At 26.8% G+C, this 21,703-nt stretch overlaps 1 protein-coding gene and 1 non-coding gene across 4 annotated transcripts in view; one reads left to right on the forward strand and one right to left on the reverse strand.

The window, feature by feature from the left end:
• LOC106784951 (organic cation transporter protein-like) overlaps positions 1-20,813 on the forward strand; it is a 25,744-nt gene extending 4,931 nt beyond the window's left edge. The window contains exons 1-10 of one of the 3 annotated variants that reach the window (XM_014745011.1): positions 2,374-2,392; positions 10,555-10,816; positions 17,711-17,921; positions 18,084-18,342; positions 18,474-18,666; positions 18,917-19,135; positions 19,226-19,440; positions 19,825-20,000; positions 20,165-20,337; positions 20,467-20,813. In XM_014745011.1, coding sequence (XP_014600497.1) covers positions 10,563-10,816; positions 17,711-17,921; positions 18,084-18,342; positions 18,474-18,666; positions 18,917-19,135; positions 19,226-19,440; positions 19,825-20,000; positions 20,165-20,337; positions 20,467-20,563 — 1,797 coding nt within the window. In that variant the 5' untranslated portion in view covers positions 2,374-2,392; positions 10,555-10,562 and the 3' untranslated portion in view covers positions 20,564-20,813. Of the gene's footprint in view, positions 1-2,373; positions 2,393-2,876; positions 3,088-10,554; positions 10,817-17,710; positions 17,922-18,083; positions 18,343-18,473; positions 18,667-18,916; positions 19,136-19,225; positions 19,441-19,824; positions 20,001-20,164; positions 20,338-20,466 lie in introns of those variants that run through there. The other 2 variants (XM_014745009.1, XM_014745010.1) reach the window with 2 other exon arrangements.
• Positions 13,622-13,703, reverse strand: Trnas-gcu. The gene has a single exon. It is a non-coding gene; the product is annotated as a tRNA-Ser (tRNA).
• Positions 20,814-21,703: the final 890 nt, after the last annotated feature.

Consider the following 21,703-nt stretch of genomic DNA (forward strand, 5'->3'; position numbering starts at 1 on the left):
AACAATTTATTTGATTTTTACGTCCTTCGTACAATTTTTATATTTAGAAATAAGAATGTTAAGAATAATGTAAAAAAAAATATATATATATATATTTAATAAAAGATTTAATCGATGCTCGGTAATGTGAATAACGTTAATGAGTTTGAAATCACTTTGACGATAATTATCAATAAAGGGTTTACAAACTATATCATTTATTACACGCGAGGATTATTAGTTATATTCATCGATTTGAAATGCTCGAGGCTATTGTTCTAATTCTTGGAACGATCGACTGCAATGGCGTTTATTCTCATTGGTTTCCTTTATCGGTAAATGGCTAAAATAGAAACTGGAAACTCGAAAGGTTTTTTTTGTTTTTTAACTACTTACTTCATATACGTATATTATAATTAGTCTTGGTAGAATAGTATGACAAATTGTATAAGCTGTTGTTCCGAATGGTTATCAAGTTATTCAATGTCGCTTGTTAATCGTACGATTTTTAATCCACTCATATTTTCGCGTAAATATCAACATATTATATATATATATATATATATTTATTTCTTAATCTTGCATTTATAAACTAATTTATTTATTTATTTATTTATTTATTTATTCATTTATTTATATACACATAATTTTGAATACGAAAAATCAAAGAGTGGCAATTAAAATTAATAATGATATATGTATTTTATAAAAAAGGATTTATGTTAGGTGTCTAGGAATAAATAAATATTCAACGATTGGGAATCACTATATTAAATTATTCCCAGAAAGTCTTTTCTGATTACTGCCTGAGGATGCTTGGAAAGTAAAGCATTCCCAACTCTCAAAGCTACCAGGAAAGTCTTAGTTCGAACTACATAGAAAGCTGACTGACTATGTTTTTCTTCGACGTAAATGTAACCAGTAGTTCTTTCGATCAAATTTTTATTCGGATTTAGTTTTTACGTCAATGGAATCTATTAACATTATCATCCAGTGATTTCTAATGGAAATTTATTACGATAGTTTCTTATATATTTATTCTATTTAAATAAATTCATTGTTATTTGTAGAAAGTATTAATATTTGAAATATTATCGGAGAAATGTGATATTATCTATATTCTAATTTATGTGCATATAATAATAAAAATATATTTACAATTTATATATATATATAAATTACGTTTACATTTTAAATATTGAAAACATTTAATCAAATATTTATACACAAACAAATATATATTACATAAGAACATTTAAATAAATGAAATATCAATCGTAANACATTTAAATAAATGAAATATCAATCGTAATAAAATAAAAAATTGCACATGCATAATTTAGAAATAAAAAATTCTCTTTCATAAAAACATGGATTGAAATATGACTAAATCTAAATAATTTATTGCCTCGCAACATTAAAATAATAATAATAATAATAATAATAATAATAATATACACGACCTCGTTGAGAATAACTTTCGCATCTTTACGCGTTCCGTAATAAGTGTTTACTACAAAATCCATCATTTTCGAGCGAAATCTAAACCGACCGCGAGCATTCCCCCATCTTTTTTCACCAGAACAAGAAAAAAAAGGAGAAGAAGATGAAGAAGGAGGGGGGGAAGTAGTAGTAGTAGTAGTAGAAGAAGAAGAAGAAGAAGAAGAAGAAGAGAAGGAAGAAGAAGAACAAAATGAAAGGAAGAGGAAGAGAAGGTCGTCTTTTTAATCGGAAAGACGATGACGTACGAAGAAGTAAAGCCTCGATGAAATCCAAGCACATATAAAAAGAAAAAAAAAAGAGGAAACGAGTTTGAAATAAAAAAAAAAAAGAAAAAAGAAAAAAAACAAGAATTGATAAAACCAATAAAAAAAGAAAAAAGAAAAAAAAAAAAGAACAAAAATAGGTAAGAATAAAATGCAAACGACAAAATTACGTTACAAGAAAGAAAGAAAGAATAAAAAGATTTTCTGATGTTTATATTCAAGAAAAAAAAAAAAAAATCTAGAAATAGATAACAAAGAGTTAAATTAAATAGGATATCCATAGATATAAATAGAAAAAGATAGAAAAATTACAGGTGAGAGACGGAGAGAAAAGTCTCATGAAATTTCCCGTAATTCTCGTTCACCGTTGACGTCATCAAAAGTCACAGCGCAACGTTGACGACACAAACGTAAAATGACGACGACGACGACGACGACGACTTGTTTGTAACGATAAACAGTAGTCAGTGGTAGTACTAATACTTTTACTACATACTATACTACTACTTTTACAAAACTAATAAAATACAAGTGTATAGATAAGAGAGACCATTAACTTTAGTGTTGAGAAGAACTCGGTTGGTTGGTTGGTTCGTTGGTTGGTTGGTTGTTGGTGCCTTTCGTAGGGAGGAACGTCTTGAGCGGGTGTAAGTAAAGTAATCTGATGGTCCTGGGTGGGGAAATCCTGTACCGTCACTAAGACTATAAAGCCCCACCAATGGCTCTCGAACTGAACAGTCCGTACACATAACGTGCTACGACGACGCGATATACACACGGCTATGTAGTGTCTACCGAAAACTCACGACACACACAGGACATTCGTCAATCCTATCGACGAAAGAATAAAAATAACGTTTTTGTTTCCGTTATAATATACCACAAGAATTTGTGTCTAATATTTATTTTATATATATATATATATTGGAAACACACGTATCTTTTTTTTTCGTTTAAATAATTTATTTTTATATTCGTTCTCTCTGTATACAACACGCATTGTCGGGAAAAATCAAATTCGTGCCGAATTTTTCGAGATTGTAAATATAAAGTGTGACGTATATTAGAAATAGTATTATATTATTGTTGTTATTATTATTATTATTATTATTATTATTATTAATATTATTACGGATAAGTATCTCTCTTTTTTTTTTTCTTTCTTTCTTACGAATAATATACGCGAGATAAAAACAAAAAATATAGTGATAAAGGACATAACAAAGCAAGACTATAATCCTATCGACGGGAAAAAGAAGAAGGAAAGACGAAATAAGGAAAAACACAGATATATTTATAAATTTATATCGAGACTACATCCATAAAACATATATCCAAAGAGGTAAACACATTATTTTCTATCTAGTCGAACTTTTCGACACCGCGAAATACTACCTACCCATCCGTTCGTTTGTTCGTTCGTCCTTGAACCGGTTCTTAATCCCAGGTATATCTTCCCAAGGTCCCCTCGTGCTATTCCCCACATTCCGATCGGACTACAATAGTTCGCTGACGTTTACTCCCTTTTGATTTAGTATTGTTTATAAAACATTCATAGATCTTATCTAAACAAATGTGAATAATGGAAAGTTAGTTTTCCATAGACGCGAAATGGTTCGTGGTCTAACTTTTCGATACTTTTCCCTGAATGATTTGCATTTATTTCCCCCTTCCACCCCCCCTTCAATTCTTTTTATGTTTACTTACAATACTGTTACAAATATTGTAAACAATTTTTTTTAACTATTTACCGAAAGTGATTTTGATTTTTTTCTTTTTGTTTTGTTTTTTTTTTTTTCTTTTTTTTGTAATCTTTTCTTCGATCAAACAAAAAGTTGATTACTAAAATTCGAGATACTTCGAATGTTTCGATAATAAATGAAAAAATATCGATTGATTTTTATCCAGAAATTGGAAAAAGCTTTCAATTCATTTGAGTATGAAAAGAAACGTGCTTTGTTCGTAAACTTGGAATTTAACATTTAATATCGTATAAATAACAAAAAGAAAGAGAGAGAAAGAGAAGTACAAGGAAATAAAAGGTGAAAAGTTTTTCGAATGGTATAATTAGAAAATGACGTTTGACATTTTATCAACAAAATAATTTAAACATGATATCCAAAATAACGCAAAGACACTGGACGTTTTTCTTACAAAACTTATATATGTATGTGGTTATTTGCAAAGGAATGATACGACAAATCGTTACCTTGAAGTCAACGTAAACTATTTTCTTCTATATTTAAATAACATTTTTTTTTGTATATTAATACGTTACGTATTAATGTGTGTTTACATGTTTCTTACATATCATTCAAATATAATTGAATATTGAAATGTATTTCAAAATTGAAACAAAGTATATTACACGCACATGTATACGTTTTCCATGATCATGTTAAATTACAAAGTTTTACCTTGAAACGACATTTTATTCTCTTTTACAATTAGTGCAAGATAATATCAGTTATATATATATATAAATCCGTATTTAATTAGCACACGTGTTCCAACGTATATTTATAGTGATACACAGGAATATTCGTACCCTATGAAATCCCCCCCCACCACCCTGCCTTTATTATAAATTTGAAATAATTGATATTTACTTTATATATAAATAAATACGTAGTTTTTCAAATTTGTTACACACACGAACATATTTTAAATTAATTTAACTTTCAAAAATCGATATTTAATTTTATTGTAAAAGAATATTTGATTATATAAATATCACATTTAATATAAACGATTTGAAAATTGGTCTTTATTCGGTATCTATCAATTTTATTATAGTTCTTGTGAAATTATATTTTTCTTACAATAATATTGTGCTAGTTAACAATCAAAATCCGTTTACTTGTTGAAGAATTGAGAAACATTGAATTAAAATCAAATGTCGATATTTCTATAAATCATATCTAATAACTTATTATACCTAGATATTAACATTCTTTGTTTATTACATTGTGTACATTAACATATAAATGTGTTAATACAAAAAAAAATTAGGAGAGGGGAGGGGGAAAGAGAGAAGAAAGAGAATTAATAATATTTCAAAATGTGTATAGTTGAATTAGATATAATCAGTTAACGCTATTGTTTGTGTTAGTGGAAAGGCTAATGTGTTCGCGAAAAATGTATCTATGGCTGTGTGTTTTTTTAAACATGAGTCATTTCATTCTTTACTTCTCTCGTTTCTTATTTTATTCTTTTACTTCTTTTCTTTTTCTTTTTTATTGTTTTTGTTCAAATAATTTCTTTTCCCCCTTCCAAGTAGTTAGTTAATAGTTAATGTTTAAAAAAGAACAAGGAAATATTTTTTCTTCCTAATAATGAGTTGCTTTATTTTTTCTTGTTTCTCACTTTTTTTTTTTGTTCTTTCCAATATTTATTTTTCATAACACTTCCTATTCGTATTTCCTTGTTTAAGTGACTATATATTGATTATACAACGTTCTGTTTAATTAATATCACATTTATAATGAATTGTATCAAGTTTATATGAGATTCATTCACCGTGGGATCATATTTTCTAAACTTTTTTAATTGTGTTTTTCACAAAAAAAGAAAACACAGTACCACAAAGTAGCCCGTGTTTATTAAAGTTAAAAGTCTAGAAAAAGAAAAAAAATATTTATATAAATTCGATTGATTATTAATAAAATATTTATTTAAATCCCCAAAACCATTCGATTCCATAAATCAGTGCTCAGATTTAAATTCTAAATCGATTAGATGAATATTTGACGTTTAAAAAATGTTGAAATAAATATATGAATAATTAATAATTGAATATTTTAGCAAATGTTACTTTTTTCAAGGAAGAGTCGTTGCCTTGAAAATAAAATCAACCTTTCTTTCGTTGAATAACTAACTGTTGAAATAACACGTTGTTTTACGTTTCTACTCACACACACACACACCCCAACACAACACACAGAAACACATACACTCGTATTGCACTTCCGGAAAGCACGTTTTTTTATTATTCTACCGAGTGAACGTGAATAGATCATTTTTTTGTTATTGATTGTTATTATTTCGAGCAGAATGATACGCTTGAATAAATGATTTTACGGATTATCGTGGGTCCCATCAAAAACGTTTGCAGACTCCAATAATTATATCTGTTATGTAATATCGTTCTGACTCTCGAGTTTAAAACAAGGGAACAAAAAGTTTAATGAATAAAAACTAAAGTGAGAGAAGAAAAAATATAAAAAAAAAAGAAAAAAAAAATAAGAGATAAAAAGGAAGGAAGGAGATGATTGAGAACAAAAAATGAAAAAATATCGATTAAATTAATTTAATAAATATTAAATCAGTGTCGAGAAGTTCTATTAGCTTAGAGATTCGATGGTATTTGTACAAGGACGAATCATTTTAATGGATAATCATTCGCAAACTTTCATCATGGTTGAGATTTATTAATATTAATGAAAAAAGATACATTATTGACGGAATATTAATAAAAGAGAAAAAAATTGTTCTATCAAGATTTATGATTTCTTTTTGTCTTATACAAATCGATCGAAGTATTATAATAATATTTTCTATCGAGAAAAAAAATATATAGAATACCATTTTTTGGGGAGGGGATTTAATAAAATTTTTCTTTTTTCGTTCATTTTACAAATCGATAGAATTTTTCGTTTGTATGGTAATTTTAGTTGTATTTAACGACAAAAACGTAAAAGGTGGATACTTCGATCCGATCATCGTCTCATTCAAATTCACTTATTTGTCTTCATCTTGAGATGACGTGTCAAAGAAACGTGAGACGTTAACTAAATTCGCAAGCATAAAAGAAGAGATAAAACTTAAAGTCAATTAATAGTTGGATCTTGTTAAAGAGGAAATAAAGGATTCTTCCTCAGGACTTGCTGAGACACTGTCAGGACCGTATCAACTGCAAGGGGTCTCAATTTGGGGATCCTTTTTATTCGCAAAATCTCATTTTATTTATAACCCCAAAATATAAAACGCTTGTAAATATCTTTACCAAAAGAAAAAGAAAAAGAAAAAGAACAGAAAAAAATATATTAAATGAATTAAATTAATTAAAATATGTTTGATTGTTTTGTTAAGATACCGATATAATTAATTTGAATTTAGGATTTCTAAGAATGTAAATACGGTCCTGAATAAAAATTGCGGCAACACTCGAACGTTGAACAAAGTTAACGAAACTAAATGGAATCTGTTTAATAATTTATCCGCATTCTTGTTAAAATTTCGTTAGACTGGTGTAAACTGTAATTGTAATCTTTTACAACTAAGTCATTTTAATTGTACTACCTGATAATTATCTTTGGTGATCGATCTGTTTATTTGATAAAAACAAAAAGTCTTACAATAGAGTTGGATAAAAGGATCCTTCAATTAGTTGTCCTTGCCACTACTGACAAAGATTAAATAAGAAAGAGATAGAACAATACAAATCGTTGAGATAGTTTACAAATGGGAATGGAATGAGAGAAGAAAGTGAGAATTAGTTATGAGTAATACGTTCCATATTTTATTCTATTAAAGCACACTTGTTGTTGAGTAATAGGAAATAAACGATCTGTCTTATCGAAATGTAGATTAAGTAACTCTCACACGATAGTTCATCATCAATAATAAAAATCACGCTTTAATTTAAACATAAAAACGAAAATTATGATATTATAGTTTTATCATTTAATTATCAAAAAGAAAACAGAGATCAAAGTGAAGATTAAATCTAAAGTGAGATACGAAAATAAATGAAGAACCGTGAAAATAAAAGTATCATACGATACTTAGATTTTAGATTTAAAAAAAAAACCAACAATTAAAATTATTTTCATTACTTTTGACTATAATTAAAAATAATAAGAACAAATTTCATTTTAAATACAAAATTTATAAATCAGAAATCGAACGCGCGCGCGGAAATTAATGAAGCATTTTAATGGCGATAAAACTCGCGTACGGATTTTATTTTTAATAATTTTAATAATAAAACTAATTTTTAAAAGAAAAAGTATATTATTGTGAAATTTTGAATATATAAATATACGAAAACTTGACGAATAATTATTAAAGAAAAATCTCAAACAATTTAAAAACAATGAATATCGTTGCGTAACGCAGCTTCATAGTTTCCTGTTTTTTTTTAATCTTATTTTTTATCTATTTCACGCGCGATCTATACCAAGGCGTGCCAATTAACCATTGCAGTAATAAATACATAGATTATAAAAATAAATACTTTATGAAAGATTCATATCCCTCTCGGCCATGACCATGGAGAAACGTTAGTGAATGAGAGAAAAAGAGTAAGATGGGAATATATAGATAAATAGATAAATGTCATTTTCTAGATAATAAATGTTTCTCTATGTCATCGCTCTTACGTCACAGTAATATTCTATTCGAAATAAATTAATTACAAAAACTATAACGACGATGCGAATAATTTTACATTTTTTTTTTTTGGGTCTTTTTTTTCCTTTTTTTTCATTTTATTTTATCACAATTTCGACAGACTTCGATGCGTTTCATTCAAAAGATAAGATTGGTATATCGATTGAATTAATAGATTGTTCAATCGATTAAAAAGAGTTGTATCGTTTTAATTGCCTTCTCAATTAATCATTCAAGATTACAATTAAACATTATACTATATAATTAGATGTTTTCCTTGTAAGAATATAAGTAGATAAATAGATATTTACTTAATTCGCAGCCTATTGGCCCCATTAAAGGTAGATATGAAGTTAAAATAGAAGTTATCATCAAATATTGATTATTCTTATTATTAAAACAAATTTAGATTCGTGTTATTCGATCGGTAAAATTGACGAATCGATCAACAAGTACAATATTATTTCTGACATTTTGATTAATTAATATTCTTAGTTAGTCTCGATTTTTTCATTATTCTTTTTCTCTTTTTATTTCTTTTTTCTAACATATTTTACGCACGTACGTAACCATTCATAATTTATTTTCAATTTTCATTTATTTATTTTTCTTAAACTTTTGTTTAAATACGTTACGATGATCAAATGATTTCATTCATCGTTAAAAAAAAAGAAAATAAAGATGATTACCTTGGACGTCACTTTAACGTCAAGATAACCGGGTGTTAAATCAGATTTCGCGTGTTAGATATCTAACGTTTTCTATTAATTACCTTACACACATATACACAATACTAATTGTGTCCGTACGTGCGTGAATGCGTGCGTGCAAATACGCGAATTAAAAGACGTGTCTCACTTTAATTCGTCTTAATTCTCGTCCAATTAACTTTCGTCTATTTTCATATGTGAAACGAGAACGATGCCACCCTGACGATTAATAAACTGCAATCGACGAAACTAGCTTGATACGTGACACGTGTCAACATTTTTTTATCTCTTTTCTTTTTTTCTTAATTTTTCTAATCTCTTGATCATCAAAACGTTTAACTTTCATCAGACTTTGTCCTTTCCTTTTAACTTATTAAATTTATCTTTTTTTTCAACAATTTTATCTTGGATTGTAGACATTTCTTTTCATTTTTACTTGTTAATTTTATCTTTGTTATCTTCTGATCATCTAAACGTTTGACTATTTTCGTCGGAATTCTTTTTCTTTTTTTTTTTGGTTTCTTTCATTGTTAACATTTACTTTTTTTTACTGAATTTATTACGTCGGCCAAGTAACAATATTGGTCAACCAACATTTGATACAAATTTTCAATATTTGATATCTAAAAGAATAAAAATTGCATTCGATCATTTTTAGATTGGAAATAACAGATTTATTGACTGAACCAATATTTTAATACTACGTGCAACCCAATGCAATATTTTGTAATATAATCTATTTATTATTTGCATATAAAATGTTATAAATTATTTTTTAATACTTATTATCAAACATTGTTTAAACAAAATATCATCCTTTTAAAATATATGTTTTTTTATTTTTCACATTTCGATTTAATTATATTTAATATAAGTATTAATAATAAAAGGAAAGTAAAATAAGTAAAAATTGTTTTTTTTTGTATCTTCTCGTTCAATTGTCCATAGTAGAAAGAATATTAAAAATCGTAAATAAAATGAACGAATTAATTAGAATACCGGAAATATTGCGAAACAATCATTGTCATTAAAGAATTAAACGATAAGATGATTACTACCTTATCGCCATCTCAAATAATATAAACCCAAACGCAATGGCGTTTCCTTACAAACGCGTTTCATAATCAAATATCATTGAAATTATTTTTATTACCGTTTTCTATTTATAATCAAATTTGTCTAAAATAATTTTTAATATCCTCTTTCGTAATCTTTTCAATCAAAATTATTAACACAAATTTGTCTTCGGTAAATAATTTTCTTAATTTTTTTCGGGGTCTCGTATTTTGTAACTAAAATCTTTATCATAATTCACAAAAATTCTATCATTTTCACATTGAATGGGAATTATGCTTGGGGCGAATTCGCGGTTAAAAAAATAATCATGAAAACGATTTAAATAAAAAAATTTCAGAGAAAAATTAATTATAAAAAATAGCAAATCAATCGTCACAATTAACCTAAACTTGAATTAATTAGGATTAATAAATCCCTCCAACTAAAGATGTTACTCCAAAATACCCAAAAAATCAACGACGCCTCTCTGTTTAATTGAAAATAAATTTAGAATTGAAATTAAAAAACAAAAATAAAAATAACAAATTACATTATACAATAAATAAAAAAATATTATATAAACGTGTCTTTTTTTTGTATAAATACATAATCAAATAAATAAAAATATATATTTGTTTAATTGTTCGCAGACTGAAAAATGACGGTAGCAACGGATTCAGGAAAGACAGAAGGGCAAAGCACTTATTATAAGGCGGTTGAAAGCTTCGACGACATTTTGCATTATGTTGGAGAAGCCGGTCGTTATCAATTGTTCCTTTTTTTTCTTCTATTGCCATTTACCTTCGTCTATGCGTTCCTATATTTTGCACAATTCTTCATAACATTGGTGCCTGCTGAACATTGGTGCACGATACCAGAGCTCATGGATTTGAATCTTACAGATCATCAAAGGTGAGTAGCATTTATACTTATACACACACATATACACATATACCTATGTGTAGACAGCAAACAAAAACAGAGAAATAAAGAAAGAGCGAGAGAGAGGGAGAGAGAGAGAGAGAGAGAGAGAGAGAAATAACAAGCGTGCGGATTCGGTGGAATCACCTGAAGGCAAAAAACAAAGTCAACGCCTTTATCTCGTGCATTCAACGTTTTACTGACATGAGAACCAAGAATCATCTTTTTCAAGGAAAACTACATTTCTCGAGTTGTAATCTTCGTTCCTTCCTAAAATCTCTCAAATATTTTATATTTAAGAAATATTTCCTGCTTCTTACTCATCTTATCATTCTCATAATCATTTTAAAGTTCAAAATACGACCGAGTGAAGTAAAATTGATAAATAACAAATTATTATTACATTATATCTAGAGTATACAAGTAATGTTGCATAATTATTCAAACAAAATGATTACTAAATGTTTTAATATCTTTCTTTTTCTTTTTTTTTTAGAAGAATTCGTCATATTATTTACACATTATATCTTATAACGACTATTTGAAATTAAATAATAAAGTAATAATAATAATAATAATAATAATAATATTTATTCTCAACGTTAGAACCACGAGAATAAGATTCGTTTATTAATTTCTAGCAACAACTTTATGTTATTTTATTTATTCATTTTTTTTTCCATTTACTCGACACTTGCACACTCGCACGCACACTCAATCGTTCCTTCAAGTATAGAGAAAAATATTGATAAAAAAATGTGCGTATTAATAAATTATTTATAATTTTTTTTTGAGAATCGTGAAGAAAAGAATATGTGTATAAATTAATTCGAGTAAATAGAGTAGGGAAAAATCGAAAAACAGGTTTCTTTCAAAAGTCATAAAATTGAGAAAACAGGAAAACCACATACTGATCCACAATCGTGTTGAATCATTCAGACAGTCTGTTAACTGGAACTTACACAGCATACTCATACGTTTTTCCTCTTTATACGGATTGACGTGACAGATCATTACAATCAACACGCTAATTGTTATTTTTCTTTCCGTTTACTTTACCATTTTATTTCCGAAAAATTATCTTTAATAATCTGAGAACCTTTTAATTTTCCTTCCCTTTTTTATTCCTATAAGGAAAACTTCAGAGTTTTTATTTTTAAATAATAATTTCTATACATATTTATTTATAATATATATCTACGCAAGAAAAAATAAATATATTTCCATAAACGCGCGTAAAGATTAATAATTTACATTTTTATTATGATTATTTATTTTTCTATAACTTTGGTTTTTTTGTAATTTTAGTTATCACTGCTTTTGTTTGCGTATTATGAAATTTATAAAAAAAATATTAAACAGGTTTTATTGTTAAATTTATGTTTCACTTACAAATTTGTTCCTATCATTCTCTTTTGTTACTTAAAAATTATTAATTATTGCCTAGCTTACGTAATTATGATCGCTTTTTTCTGTATTATAAAAAAAAAAAATACAAATTTAACGCTGATCGTTAAATAACAGACACAAAAGTTAAATTCATTTGCATAATACACTTGGTTCGTAATAGTTCGGTGCAATTTACAAGTTAGAATCTACGTGATGTTTATCAGCGTAACGCTTCCTTGATAATCGATTATCATTAATAATACAATACACACACATATATAAAAAGAGAAGAAAAAATGATTTTAAAACAGAGAATCGTTGCATATTTTTCTTTTCTTCGAGATACGATTTATTAGTATAATTTTTTATCAATTCCAGACATTAGGTTTATTAAATGATAAGTAGTCAAGATTTATAACAAACACATAGATATACGTATGTGAGTAAATACGAGTCTGGAAATTTTTCAATCGTTTGAATAACTTCATAATCTGATATTTGAAGTATATTCCATAATAAGCCCAATTTCTTTTAACGTTTTAATTGTTTAATTGCAAAACATCGTACTCACGTGTGTGAAAATAAATGTTGTTATATATGAAATTTTCTATAAAAAAACAGGACAGATATTTATCTACTTTTTTATACCAATCTCTATAAATTTTTCCTTTTATTTTCTAATGAAAATTAATAGTCACTTGTTGATGATGATAATAATCAATTATATTGTTCTTTATTAATTTATTTTATTTTCCACATTATTTGTATAAAAGCGAGAATGATCTAAGCATTTAGAAAATATTAGAAAGAAAATGATATGATATGAATATACACACATTTAAAACGATTTCTAAGATTACAACATTGCATTTTAAATGTCGAACATTAGATTGTCGATGTTACAACTTCTCGAATAAATACCTTTGGTTTATTTAAAATTTTTCTATCGAGATGCACAGTGACGATAAAAATTACTCAATCCTTTTCAAACGTCATTTGTAATCATTTTTAAATAATTGTTATTGTGAAAATTCATAAAAGTGTCTATTTATAAAATTTAATTTTATTTTCTCATCATTGGATAAGTATCGAAATATATATTATCATACTTAGAATAGAATTGTTTTAAAAAATTTCTACAAAAATTAAATTCTAAATGGTAAAACGTTAAAAAGGTAGAAAATTTTTAATAGATCTTTGCTATTAGAACTATTTACATAATTAATATTACAGCAAGTAATAATTATCTATAATTAGGCTGTTAATTTAATTGATCATTTTAATATTTTAATACAAAATATATATAGAGACTCTCTATGATTATAAAAATATATATTTTTATTAAATAATATATATTCATATATATTATTAATACCCATCTTATAAATAAATAAAATGGAATATATTCGACGAGGATGGGATTCGAACCCACGCGTGCAGAGCACATTGGATTAGCAGTCCAACGCCTTAACCACTCGGCCACCTCGTCATACATAATTATGATAATATATTATATGTACATTTATAAAATAATAATAAAATAATGTATATATAAATATATATATTATTAATAATTCAAATATTTTTCTATAACTCATTTTCACACACAAAACTCTTTTATTAATTTTAATTTTTATAACTCATTTTAAAAATATGAAAAAATCTCTGTAAACAGATAATTTATTTACATGAGATAAGATTAGATAGAAATAAATAATGTCAACATACACGATTAAACAGTCGTAAACAAAATGTACAATAAGGAAAACCACGAGATCGAAATGCAATATGCAAAATGGCACCCACACGATGATATTCTATCTATAACTATGATCTTAGATAATTATTATTTGTCGAGTGAAGTAATACACATAATGACTAGACGAGTTTAAATTTCTAATAGAGAACTCTAATCTTACTAACTCATTGAAATTATTTTATCTATCCTTTTTTTTTAAATTTGATTTCCTACTTTTTTTTGTATTTTTAATTGTTACTCGAACAAAAAAATTTCTTTTTCAAAATTATCGCATTTCGAAATATTTAAACAAAAATATTACAAATTTCGTTCTCTCTCTCTTTCTCTTTCAGAATCGTATTTATCATTTTAAAGGCCCTATGTATCTTATTTCAATCACATTATCTTTTATTAATATATCATTAATCATATATAAATATTATTAAAAATATTAAAATTGATGTATAATTAATTTATTTTCAAGTTAATTATACTTTTTATTTAAATTAATCATACAAATTTGTTATTTTTAATATACCGAGAAATGTTTTTATACTTTTTGTTTACAAGAAGTGAAATAACAAAGTATGACTCAGTAGAAATTCTGATTCTCAGATTGCAGTTGACGATAACTAAGATTTTGTCTTTCTCTATTTCTCTTTTATTCTCGTTTATTCCTTACGATCAGCGGAACTATGCAAATGAATAGAAATGGCAATGAACGTAGAAATGAACACTAACGAACGATTACGCAAAATGTAGAAATAACGATAGATACGGAAAAAAAAAAAAGGAAAAATCTTGCTAAATAAAATATTTTCATTTCTAATTGATCGTTGATTACGTCAGTTAGACCAAAGGTGGTCAACTTTATTTCATATGCGATCGACTCTTTGTTCTAAACATGTATCCCGATCTATCTACTAAAATCTTGCCATTTAACACATTCAAACATACGTCTTGTGTATTAATATGTGACTAATATGGGGAAGGGATTATTTTAAACCAACATGATATTTTATTAATTGAAAAATAGTCACAGAATAAATACAAATTAAATTTTATTTTCCTATAATATAATTAGTAGAAAATTTATATCCGATCAAGTATTCATAATTTGGTGTTTATCAAATCTCTAATCTATTGACAAAAATAATGATAATAAATTTTCAGTAAGGGAATCAGTAAATAGAATGAACATTTTTTAGTCTTCGTTAATTATATTATGACAAAACCGATTCACATAATTATATAAATCAAAAATATTTAGTAAATATTGGGATATTTTATTTCGATTGACGTATTATATATCCAAATATCTTCTATAAATTTTCACAAGCTTGTAAGATTAAATTCATTTTTAGAGTTATAATTTCATTTTTTAATATTACATTGTATCAGAAATCATCTCTTGTCGTTTATGAACGATCAAAAAATCGCTTCGCAATTGACGTGTTGACCACCACTGAGTTAGTATCAACTTCTTTGTTGTATTCCATTCTACAAACGATCCATTCATACGAAACGTTCGAAAGATTAGATCTATTGACTAATTCTATATCAATGCTACCTGTGTCTAAGCTTTGTGATCAAACTAGTTCGATACTTCTGGTAACAATTATAAAAATAAACTCGTTCCAAATAGTAATCGTTATATTAAATTTCAATCAAAGATAATTTGTGTTTTTAATTAATATATATATAAATAAATAATTTATTTTTTAATATATTAAAATTAATATCCGTGTTAATTTATTGTATTATTGTATAATTCGTGCATCGTAGATACTTATATTTTTGTTTTTAATTGATTTATAATTCACGCATTGAAAATATATACGTATGAATTAAATTTTTCTTTTTCTTATGTTATGACTATAAACGAGAATGAATAAGAAAACTCGTAAGGAACAATGAATCGATTAAATTTTTCTTGGTAGGGAAAACGAGATTTTTCGAAAATACCGACGCGTGAATAATTGATGAAGAAGAAAAAGAAGAAGGATAAAAAAAGAAAAAAAAAAAAAGAGAAGGATAAAAAAAAGTAAAGAAAAAGAAATCACGTGGTTCGTCATAAATCATCGACCCATCTGATTTCTACGAAATCGTTACTCATGTAAGATTAAAAGAAGAGAACTGAAACGTGTTAGGTTTTTTAAACTAACGCGCTTATTAGAATTGCAATAGAATTTATTGAGAAAATTAATCGACCGTAAATCGAGATCTTGTTCGACACATATTCATCTAATTTTTTTTTTCCTATTATTTATCTGCATCTTTTCCTTTTAAAATACGATTAACGAACAGGATATAAGTAATACATGAATGAATAAAACGATCGGAGGGAAAGAAAACAAACAAACGTAATTTGTTTTTAAGTTGTTAACAAAAAATGAGAGGGAAAAAATACAAAATTATTTCTTCATAATGGTTTATATATATATGTGTGTGTGTGTGTGTGTGTGTAGATATTTGGTGTGTTGATGTTAGGAAAACCAGAACAATAAAAAATAGATTATAAAGTTCACCTTGTAATTGTGTTCTATCTCGTTCTAGTCCCAGTTAATTACAAAATAATCGTTGTTGATAAAAAAAAGAAATAAAGAAAAACCAACTAATCAGGTGACACGGTAAATTTACTTTTATGGACCATCCGAAGTAACCTTCGCACTATCGCGCGTGTAACAGCAACGAACGTTGAAGTTAATACTAACTTACACGTAAAAATATATTTCAAAACAAATAATAATTGTTCCGGAAGCGTTTTAAAAATTCAGAATAAATTCATTTCAAAAATTTTCTAATTATTAACAAACGTATTTTAATCGATTAAATTAACATTGAAGAAAATTAAATTAAATTAAATTACTCGGACGGATTTTTTTTGTTTATTTTGTGCAATTCTTGCATGTAAAAAAAAAGAGTTTGGATATATTTTTATTAATAATTTTAAATATTTATTATTAATCCTCTATATGAGAGTCCCGTGTAACTTTGAAATAACATACCAATAAATGAATATTCTTTTGTAATTTAATTTTCTTCCCCGATATGACGCATATATAATATTTCATATAATTTAATTAATCAATATTCTTGTCCAGAAATAAATATTATTAATATAAGTCTCAAAGGGAATTTTGGACGGTTGTTAAATCTTATGAACGATTTATTTTGAACCACTTGTACGTTTCGTCCCTTACTTGGGAGACTTCATCAGTAACTCGATCTTTACAGTTCACGTGTCAATATACATATTATCTTTCTTTCAGAGTCATACATTTCAATAATACTTAACATATTACAATACAATTTATTCCTAAACACCTTATCTTATAACATGTAACCAAATACTTGTATTGATTTATTTGTAGATAATATGTATATTGACACGTGAACTGTAAAGATCGAGTTGCTGATGAAGTCCCAAGTAAGGGACGAAACGTACAACTGGTTCAAAATAAATCGTTCATAAGATTTAACAACCGTCCAAAATTCCCTTTGAGACTTATATTAATTTCATATAATCTTCCTTTTATATATATAAATAATAAAAGATTCTTCATACCGATTATCAACTCAAACTTGAATTATGGAAATCGATTGATTATCTTTGAAAATTATTCATTCGTTGTTAATTTGTATTTACAGATTAATATTTATTTGATTTTAAGAGTTATATAAATTATTTTTTAATGACGACAAAAAAAACTGATCTATCAAGAGTTAATTTGTTTTTTTGATTTCGTTTTGTTTAGAATCGCTTTAGCGATACCACCACCAACGAACGAGGAATTAAAATTAGAAAGTTCGACGTCCTTTTCAAGATGTTTCATGTACGACGTAAATTACACTGATATTTTCAATAAAGGTATCAGAAAATCTGATCCAAATTGGCCTAAAATTCCTTGCAATAATGGATGGGAATACAATTACACAATGATACCGTACGCCTCCATTGCTGCCGAGGTAAGAATTTTTTTTTGGTTTTTTGTGTTATTTAAATAAACAATAAAATTATTATTGCATCGACAATCGCATCGAAAATATTTCTAATTTGTTTTTATACCATTTTTAAATGTCTTTTAATTTCTTCTAATTTCGTTTTCTTTTTTTTCTTATGGAAAACAGTTGAACTGGGTTTGCGAAAAAACTTTTCTAAGTTCAGCGGCGCAATCAGCATTTTTCGTAGGAAGTATCATCGGTGGTTTTATTTTTGGTTACATAGCCGATCATTATGGTAGAATACCAGCATTGGTTTCCTGCAATGCCGTAGGATTTTTCGCATCCGTTGCTACAGCATTTTGTAATAGCTTTTGGAGCTTTTGTCTGGCCAGATTAATCGTCGGTTCGTCCTTTGACAATTGTTTCAACATTCTTTTTATCATCGGTAAGTTTATTTCTAACAATGTTTAGTTATAAAGAAAGAAATTTTATTAGGATTCAAAATAATCGTCGGTGTATATATATATATATAATTGTTCGATTATTTTTATTATATATTTAATATTTTCGTTTTAGTTATCGAATATGTCGGACCAAGATATAGAACTTTGTTCGCAAATATGTCATTTGGAATCTATTTCGCTGCAGCAGCTGGATTGTTACCATGGATTGCTTATTGGATAGCAGATTGGAGAATTTTAAGTATAGTTACCGCATTTCCAATGATCGTTGCATTTATTGCACCTTGGATCGTCCCCGAAAGTACACGGTATTTACAAATTAATTTTTTATACATTAATTTCATTAGTAATAATAATAATAATAATAATAATAATAATATTTATTAAACATGAATATTATTATAATTATAATACTGAAATTATCTTTATCTCATCTTTTAATCATAATTTTATATAAATTAATCATAAATTTAAATAATAAATAATAATATTTTAATTATTAATAATAAAAAAAATATTATTTTGCATAGTTTTTAAATTTTGTATTTTATTATTTAGATGGTATATCATGACGGGAAAACCAGATAAAGCCTTCGAAATGCTGAAAAAATTCGCCAAGGTCAACAAAAAGATATTGCAACCACAAATTTTGGAAACATTCGAAAAAAGTTGTAAGAATGCAGCTGAAATGGATTCTGCCCATCGTCAACACACTGTGTTGGATCTTTTCAAGTTACCTAGATTAGCTTGTATTACAATAGTACTTATAATATATTGGTAAGTATCCCAAATGAAAAATTGAAAACAAAAGAAAAGTGAATAAAATATTTATCTAGACATTTTTTGTAACTGATGTAATTTTTATAGGCTTCTCATTGTTTTGGTATTTGATGGGCATGTATGGAACATGAAATTGTTGGATCCTGATGTGTTCACATCCTTTTCTCTTGCATCAATGACCGAACTTCCAGCTGCTATTCTTTTAGCTCTTTTACTGGATAGATGGGGAAGACGATGGATGGGATTCGCATCCATGTTTTTGTGCGGTGTTTTCTCATTCATCGCCATTGCAACTCCCGAAGGTATAAATCATCCATATTTATTATAATTATTATTATTATTATTATTATAATTTTATTGTATGTGTCACTGGTAAATTTAGTCACGAAGAGATCAAAGATATTACTAATATTTTGGGAATCCCATGAAAGTAAATCAATCGTGCACAATTTATATTTTCTCATTATTTAAATATCCAAATTCGATAATAGTTGCAAATATAAAAAAATTAAAGTCATAAATCAATTATGAAATATTAAATTAAATTTTCTATGCACGTGTACCGTTTGAGAGTCACGTGAACCATTGATTGTTCTTTATTATTATTATTATTATGTATGTTTTATGTATAAGAATTACTAATATTAGTTCGCATTATTAATTCTTGCTCCATGATATGATTTTAGGATATTTCACTGTGGCCATGGCTATTTTAGCACGTTTAGGAGTAAACATAGCCGCGAATATTGGTTTTCAATATGCCGCTGAAATGTTACCAACGGTGGTACGGGCACAAGGTGTTTCATTGATCCATATTATTGGTTATTTCGCTCATATTATTGGACCTTACATCATTTATCTGGTTAGTATATACAATACACTATATTTCAATGCCGATAAAATTAATATTGTTGCAAACCACAATCATTTTAAATAATTACCAAAATTTCACAAATAAAAAGATAGCAAATTGGTGACAAAATTGGAATTTTTATTGCAATTTATCGTATGGTTTTCAAATTTCAGTCCGACGTCAATCCGGCATTACCTTTGGTTGCTCTCGGACTTATATCCTTCGTAGTTGCATTTTTAACTTTAACGCTACCGGAAACCTTGAACATGGAATTACCAGAATCATTGGAAGAGGGAAATGATTTTGGTAGGGGACAAAATTTCTGGTGGATTCCATGCATAAAAGCGTGAGTATTAAACAAAAATATTAATTTCTTCTTTTTCTAATTAAAAAGGAAACAAAAATACGTGCATATTTGATATTTTGTTCTTTTCTAATCTTTCTTTAAATTCGTTTTTTTCTTAATATTTTTCAGAACTCCTGTCTTGAAGAAATCATACAGAAAGAAAATGGGTTTGGAAAACAGTTCATTCGACGATAGTATCGTAACAATTGACTCTACTAGATTATAGCGAACGATTGATACAAACAAACAAAAAACTAACGCGAGAGTGTACATGGGTGATCATTAAAAATAACCACACACAAATCGTTGTAAATAATAGTAAATATAAATGTCATCTTAGATTTTAAGCTAGCAAAAAAGATTATGAAATGACAATTACATATTTTTAACGTATGCATCTAGAACGAAAGAAAAAGAAACAGCAAAGAACAAGCCACAAAAAAAGTACAAAAAAAAAATGTTTAAAAACACAAAAATACGCATTAATATTAATTAAATATTTGAATTCAATTTCGAAACAATAATTAATAAGAAATCAATTTAATCAATCGGTTTTGCATTCATTAATTTAGTAATTAATCTTTTACAATGAACAGTATTACGAGTGGAATCATTTCATGCAATATGATAGAAATATAATAATATTAATGATAATGGTAATAAATAATAATAGTAATAACGATAAGAAATGAACGAATTTGGAGTTGGTTACGGTGTTAATTAACATTGACTTAATTCTATGGTGTTATATGGTTAAAAGATAATATTTTTTTAGCTTTTTCCTTTTCATTATATTTTAATACTCGAAATTTCATGATTCGATATAACAAAGATATGCTGGAACAGAGCTTCTCAAACTTTTCCGCTCGGAAACCCCCATTTACCTAAGCAAATATTTTCGCGATCCTTACACTATCTTCTCTTTCACTACCATTAACTCACAGACGTACTATAAGTGTCATCAAACTAAATAGTTTCAAATGAATTTTCTTGGTCCAGGAAATTTTTATTTTTTGCTCAAATTTCTACGAGCCTTACGAGGTCGCTAGTCACATTTTGAAAAGCCTTATACTAGGTGCTCATTTATTTTTCTAAATTTTGATTATAAGAGCTTTGCAAATAATACATGAACATACAAACATACATACACACGTAAATACCTACATACATATTTCTATTTGTGCCTTTATCTTTGCAATTATTTGCGAGGAAAATATAATGTACTGATATTCATTACACAAATATTTTTTTTTCTCATAAATGCCCTCATCAACATTTATCTATTAATTAGCCATTACGTATCATTTATATTGAAAATATATATATATATATACGAAATATATATACATAGATATATAAATATATA

This window comes from Polistes canadensis, unplaced genomic scaffold (genome assembly GCF_001313835.1).
Source record: "Polistes canadensis isolate GaletaPanama2010 unplaced genomic scaffold, ASM131383v1 scaffold_42, whole genome shotgun sequence".
NCBI lineage: Eukaryota > Metazoa > Arthropoda > Insecta > Hymenoptera > Vespidae > Polistes > Polistes canadensis.